The sequence below is a fragment of the Lepisosteus oculatus genome, chromosome 26, assembly GCF_040954835.1.
Source record: "Lepisosteus oculatus isolate fLepOcu1 chromosome 26, fLepOcu1.hap2, whole genome shotgun sequence".
Taxonomy (NCBI): Eukaryota; Metazoa; Chordata; class Actinopteri; order Semionotiformes; family Lepisosteidae; genus Lepisosteus; species Lepisosteus oculatus.
The window spans coordinates 2,890,046-2,897,153 of record NC_090721.1 but is presented as its reverse complement, the minus strand read 5'-3'; the positions used below and the strand labels follow the sequence as shown (position 1 = coordinate 2,897,153).

Sequence of the window (7,108 nt, the reverse complement as noted above, 5' to 3'; positions counted from 1 at the left end):
CACTTTTTTCCTCAGGCAACCCAAAACCTTATTTTGACAAAGCATAGTTAGGGACTTAGCTAACACAACGTAATCTCCTGACTGCTTACAGGGGATTCTGTACCCCTGTTTGTTATTCTCATTGCATTCTCTATTACTTTTCAGCACTATTTTCACCAAATCTAATCCTAGCATAATGTGATGGAGCAGTTCCACTGACATTCCCTATAGCACTTTTTTTATTTTTGTAACACAGTACTAACCTAATATTATCAAATACTTTACGTAGACTATATTAAGGCCATGAGCAGTGTTAAAGATGTCATATTGCAATTCCAGGTGCAGTAACTTCACACTGTAACCCCAGCACACTAGTTACTTATGCATTTATTCTGCAAATTCCACTGATATCTTGTGCTGTTGAAAATGCTTTGCAGGCAAAGAGGAAATATTTTATATACATACTGTATTAACCAGTCCAGGGTTATCAAAAAGGCTGTCAAACTAGACATTGCAGTTTCACGAGAAAGTCTTAAGTAAAACACATAGCTGAAAGAGTGAAGGAGACTGCTGGAGCACAGTGCCTGTGATGTCACAATCTTGCAATGAGGAACTGTTTGAGGGCGTCCCAGAAAGGAAAGAGGGGGGAAGGGGCCGTGCTTAATATCGTGAAGTACAGCTTATTAATGCAGTGAGAAAGATTTCTCCTTTATCCACAAATTGTCTGCCGGAGCCAACAAAACAGAATGAGCTCACCAGAAGACCAAACCCTCATGCAACCAGTAAGAAATCTTGATTCAAAGCCGAAGACATGCAGCGTGATTGGAGTAGAGGAACAGGCTTGCTGCAATGCTCAGAAGCATCACGTTGGACTCTTCATGAGTTGACTGTTTTGTGAGAATAGATCCTTTGTTGTCATTGTGTTGCATTGTTAGCTTGACAAGAGCATTGTAGTATTTGTAGTATTATAGCAATGTTTCTGCTAATTACATCTGATTCCTGCTAATTAATAGCGGTAAATGGGTTTTTATTTTATATGTATATTTATTTTATATTTATATTATATATTTTTTTAAAAACAGTATTACATCTTTGCAATTCTGTTTTTCTTCAAGATACGTAATGCTACTTAATTCTAGTTCATCTGCCTGAAACTGCATTTTTAACACAATTTTAAAGTATCGGTAGTGAAGTAAATTACAAATTTGCACACTAATTCAGAAACCACACCCCTTCATCTAATTCAGCACTGCGGCAGACATCTTGAGAAACATAGTAAAGGCTTGCAAAACATTTTACTTCAGTTCTGCAAAACATTTCTATGACTGTGCAAACCTACAGTTAAATTTAGGAAATGGTATTATTAGCAGTCATACAAGGCTTTAAAAAAATCCCCTTCACTCAAAAACAATAATACAACACTTGTATTTTGTACTTGTACTTGGAAAGTAAAATAAAATGTTCAGGCATAATTTTTCAACATGCATCTTGCTTATTTGCATTTTATGTCTTTTCTGCTTGTTTGCAACCTCCAGGAGTATGAGATTTCTCATCACAGACTTGTGTATGTACAGTATGTGTCTGCCTGAAGACTAAATGCACTTCACTTGGTTGTGACTGTGCCATCCAGACTGGGGTGCAAGAATGCCCAGCTTAATCACATTCTGCAAACATGATTTTATGACCAATTTCAAAGACCTTAACTGCAGAGTTATTCAGAATCATAAAATGAAGAGTACACAAACTGTGCATTATGTACAGTATGAGACAAAGGACAAAGAACAAAGGCAACTTTTTTTGCACAAAGAGGTTTGAGGGTATGGAACCAATCGGCAAAACTATTTTCTGGGGGCTGATTTTGTAGCTTCTTCTTATACGAAGTTTAATGAGACTCTTGGATCTGAATGCCACTGGTCTCCTCTCACGCCTTACCTGTCTGATAATGTCATGGTCCACGAGTTCACCTGCAAGCCTGACCCCCAGCATATAACAGAGGCATTCACATTGAAAATATGACAAAGGTTCTAATCTGTGCAAGCTTTTCCAAAGATGATCTTGGAAACATCTGAATACCTTTTGCGCTGCATCAATACTTTGTCTTTTTCTAACACTGAATCTAAATCAGGTTTTTTATCCATTTACTTTATAAATGGTTAGAAAATAGTTAAATATTTGCTTAAGGACAGTTTTTTTCCCCCTCAAAGGCACGGTCGATCTCTGAGATAATGTCTTGGAACTAAAAATGGGAGATAATGCATGTGAACATGGAGAGAACATGCAAACTCCACACTTCTAGTCTGGAATCAGATCTAGAACGTTAAAACTGCAAGGCAGCTGTGCTAACTGCTACACCTCCTTTAGCTTCAGTATTTTGTTTCTTAAGTTATTTACCACAAACCACAGCTAGGAAAAGCTGTTTGAAAAGATTCTTACACAATGGTTATCGCAAAGACTTTAAAAAGTGATAGATCTTGGGCACACATTGTACTATTTCCCTTGACAGAACGGCGATTAAACGGATCTCCAACGTCAAGAGTTACAGTACCTATCGGAATCCGGGATGGAAGTTACAGAGGACAGCCAGGACAGTGAAATTTCACGACTACACTCAGGAGCAGCTCATGTCTATGGTTCATTTAGTGAGAGCCACACAGACCTTGGAAATCCGAAGGCTGAAGATGCAAAGGTCTCGCCCAGGCGATCCTATGTAGCTGCTGCAGTTCTGTGCTACATCAACCTGCTGAACTTCATGGATCGCTACACAATTGCAGGTAGGATGTGTTTTTGGAATGTGCTTCACGAGTGATTTCACGTCTCCGAATTCAATCATAACGAATGCAGGAGAAACTCTATACAATGTCAACAATATTAATTCAGTTTATTTGAAAATAAAACCATTACACAATTATATGATTAAATAATTCATGTTTCTTAGCTAGAACACCTAATTGGTGTTAGACCTTGGAATTCATGGCAGTAGCCATTGCCTGTCTGAGCTAACTTAACACAAAATATCTTGTCACACATTTGGTTGATATCTTTCGCTCCCGAAGACTGTAAAGGAACTCTATAATGAAAACAAGGCACAGCATTCTAACTATATATTTTTTATATTCATCCTTCAGGTGTACTACTGAACATCCAGCAGTATTTCGACATAAATGACAGCACATCTGGTCTGCTGCAGACAGGTGTGTTTGAGTTCATGCATTTTTCATACAGCTTCCGAAAGCTGTCTCTATAACTTAGAAACAGAAAGAGTTCATGGTTTTAAAAGGCATCAACATCCTGGGACTGCGCTGCCAGTATTTGATTAAATAAAGTAGGTATTACAGTAAAATAGAGGATCCTACGAAATGTTTTATTTTCTTTTAGGTGTACTTTAAGACTGATTAATGAATGGGTTTACTAATGATAGAAACATTTCCCCCACCGTCGAATGAGGTTGGGGAAGGCTGAGCTTGCCACTTTCAAAAATGTTTGATTAGTAAAGCTGAACAAACCATAGGATGTCACCCTGAGTCAGAAATTCGTCAGGCACTTCACTACAGTGGCAAATCAGGGATCTAAAGCAGGGACTCTCAGGGCCTCACCCACAGAACGTTCCCATGTTTTTAGATAACAGGAGCATCTTTTACACAAAAGCTTAAAAACAAAATCCAACTTGGATGGAAATATTCATGTCATCTTTTAAAATTAAGAAAATAATTTGAACTGTTATCTAAGAGTGGGCTTGGGGGGAACGAAAGACAAGTGAGCTTGCAGCCTCTTTGGAGACTGAGCCTGACAGGCCCTGGAAGATCGTGACTCCACAGTGTGCAATGACTTCCATGTGCGGCTGGTCTTACTGTGTTTTGCAGTGTTCATCTGTAGTTTCATGCTGTTGGCCCCCATATTCGGTTACCTCGGAGACCGCTACAACAGGAAGCTGATCATGATCGCAGGTCTGAGTGTGTGGATCGCTACAACACTGTGTAGCTCCTTCATCACCAAGTCGGTAAGAGACAAGCTCCCCCAAATTCACGTCAGAGTGTTCACCATTTATTAATTGAACAGATCACTGCTTCACACGTGTGTAATTTATCAGAATACAGATAGACACCATAACTGACACGCCATCAGAGTCCATAAGAAGAACAGCATTATTTCCAGTTTTCTTTCTACTTCATCCGTTAATCACCTACTTGACTAGATTATTTACTTCAAATTTCCTGTTTCATAACTTTCAGCCAAATGAAGCTTTTCTAGATTAGTAAGTGCAATGATACGTAACATAATCACGATGTGTACAGTGATAAGATACCTTCAGAAAACTCATACATCAGGTATTTGTATAACATGATTTCTGAACTTGTTTAATGTGTTGTTTTTTTTAAATAAAAAGTGAATAGATCGAAGTCTGGGCTTCTCTGACCAGTTTTTCAGCAGTTCCAAAATCCACATGAATTTGTTTATCTGCCTGTACGTTTGTTTTAGCAACTAAAATCCTCGTTTTGTAAGGATCCACAGTACTTGATAGATATGGGAGTATACATGGGACTTTAGCCATTGTAGATTTATTGAGATCTTTAGGAAGTGGCTAGGCTGTGACTCTTCATGACCAGGGCTGAATATCGCTGCTCTTTATGTGTCAAACACAGACAACCTGTGTTCTCCAGTCGTGTGCTGAGCTCAAAAACCCTTTTGTTTTGCAGTACTTCTGGTTGCTAGTGGTAACAAGGGGCCTAGTGGGAACTGGAGAAGCCAGCTACTCTACCATTGCACCTACTATCATTGGGGACCTCTTCTCTGGCAACCAGAGGACATGGGTGATCTCCTTTTTCTACATTTTCATTCCTGTTGGAAGGTGAGGTCTCTTTTTGTAAATAACAGAGATACATTGTGCTCCTTATCTTTGCAGAAATGGAGGTGTAGGCATCGTAACGGGTTGTTAAAAGAGCCACATACAGTAATGACAAATTTCCTGGTGTGGCAATTAAAACTCCTTATTAAAATCTTACCTTTTGCTTTTAGGAAGTGACATTGAGTATCAGAGATTTAACTATGGGGAAACCACTCACCCTTTTCAATTGGGCTGGGGGGTCTAAGACTGTCCAGAAACAAAATGTCAATATGAAAATCTTCTACTTTATTTTTGTCAGTAATGTAAACACACCTGGAAGTAAAACCCACTTATACAGCTAAGTCTTGAGTCTATGGCATTCACTACGAATTAATTCAACCAAAATATTCTTCTGTTTTTTTTTTCCTCCATAGTGGCCTGGGATATATAATTGGATCGGGTATTGCAAGTGCCACAGGGGACTGGCACTGGGCACTCAGGGTAAGAGCTGGCAAACCTTTACAAAGCCATCCATCCTCTTTAACCAGTACAGGGTCGTGGGACAGTGGGAGGCTATCCCACCGAGCAACGGGCACAATGTGGGATACACCCTGGACAGGACACCAGCCCATCACAGAGCACACTGACAGGCACAGATACTCACACGCTCACACCCAATTTTCCCAGATTCCAATTAACCTACCGGTATGTCTTTGGACTGTGAGAGCAAACTGGAGCACCTGGAGGAAACACATGTGAATATGGGGAGACCATAAAGGTCACGCAGATAGCACCCCAGGATTTGAAGCAAGAGCCCCACTGCTGCTAGACAGCGATGCTAACCAAAGTGCCACTGTGCTTCTCAGGTTCCCCGATTTTTATCACAATTCCCTTGTACGGGGTTTGAAGCAATGTTTGGGATTTTGGAGGATGGGGGGGAATATCCAAGTACATTCTACTAATTCATCAAATATATAAAGGCCTGAACTGCAAATCCTTCTGATTTCTTCTGTGCCATTTGATTGATTATTAATCTGGTCTTTTAAAAAATATTTTTCCAAATGCATGTACCTTCACAATGCAATACAGTGAGCATCTTCTCACTCCTGTTCACCCACATGCATGGCTGAATCAAGGGAAAGGTTTCAGCCTGCAGAAAAAGCAGAACTAGAAAAACAACAGTTTCCAGGAAGAAAAACTAGACAAGACTAGAGAGGTGGCACTCAGTCGCGTGATCAGCAGGAACTAGAATCAGATTAACAACATGATCGTGAAATTAGAAAAAAAAAACAGAGTACAGGGTGGGGTTAGCAAAAATGATACAAACATGAGAATAGTTGCACCCTGATGGCAAAGGCAAATTGTTCTTTAAGCATTTTGAACTTCACAGTCAGTTAGTTTCTGTTTAAAGCCAAGTTATATGTATTTCTGGATTAATGAAGGTCTGGTGAAAGAGTGATATATTAACTTATAGGTCCTGCTATACGGGGCTGTGTGATTTCTTTCTTTACTGGGTTGTTATTTTAAATTGCAGCGTTTGTAGGCTAATAACACACGATCTGTTGCCTGTGTTGCAGCTCACTCCCATTCTTGGAATTGCGGGTCTCCTCCTGCTCATCCTGCTGGTTCCCAACCCTTCCCGAGGAGCCTCTGAAATGTCCGGAGAGGGACGGGTGGAGCAGACTTCCTATAAGGAAGACGTCAAGTACCTCCTCAAGAAGTCAGTCTTTAACACCATCCTAATCCTTTAGCTCCTGGGTAATACAAAAGGGGGCTGCAGTTCGAACTTTGCTTCAGATGGAGAAGATTCACTTCAAGTCAGTGAAAGTCCTAGCGGCCAGGCACACAGTCACACAGCCAAAGCACATGTTTGACTCGCCCGATCTCGAAATCCACTAGCTGTACTACAGATGGGAAGAACAGCTTCCCTGTCTTCATGGGCAGGACACACACGGTGGAGGCCTGCACAAACACAGGAGTGTGCAACCTGATCAAGACAGTCACCTCTGTCCCTTTCAGCCGCAGCTTCGTCTGGTCCTCCCTTGGGTGCACCGCCATGGCTTTCGTCACCGGGGCGCTGGCGTTTTGGACCCCCGTGTTCCTGTCCCGGGCTCAGGTGGTACAGAAAGTCAGACAGCCCTGTAACCAGGAGCCCTGCGACACGACTGACAGGTAACTCCCCGATCGTCCCTTCTCCTCGCAGATACATTATTCCCAGTTCTCTGCCTGCAGGCAAATCCGTAGGAAAGGAAACGGGCAGCTTATCCAATATTTTCCCAAGGTCCTGTACTGAGAGAACGCTAAAAC

The 7,108-nt window shown here is 41.0% G+C and overlaps 1 protein-coding gene across 1 annotated transcript in view; it reads left to right on the top strand.

Annotated features, from left to right (window-relative positions):
* The first annotated feature begins 601 nt into the window (after positions 1-601).
* The window catches only part of spns3 (SPNS lysolipid transporter 3, sphingosine-1-phosphate (putative)), a 10,535-nt gene continuing 4,028 nt past the window's right edge, over positions 602-7,108 (top strand). Inside the window, exons 1-8 of the mRNA XM_069184131.1 lie at positions 602-761; positions 2,483-2,750; positions 3,105-3,170; positions 3,840-3,976; positions 4,674-4,825; positions 5,236-5,302; positions 6,379-6,521; positions 6,821-6,973. Coding sequence (XP_069040232.1) covers positions 2,540-2,750; positions 3,105-3,170; positions 3,840-3,976; positions 4,674-4,825; positions 5,236-5,302; positions 6,379-6,521; positions 6,821-6,973 — 929 coding nt within the window. The 5' untranslated portion in view covers positions 602-761; positions 2,483-2,539. The remainder of the gene's footprint in view (positions 762-2,482; positions 2,751-3,104; positions 3,171-3,839; positions 3,977-4,673; positions 4,826-5,235; positions 5,303-6,378; positions 6,522-6,820; positions 6,974-7,108) is intronic.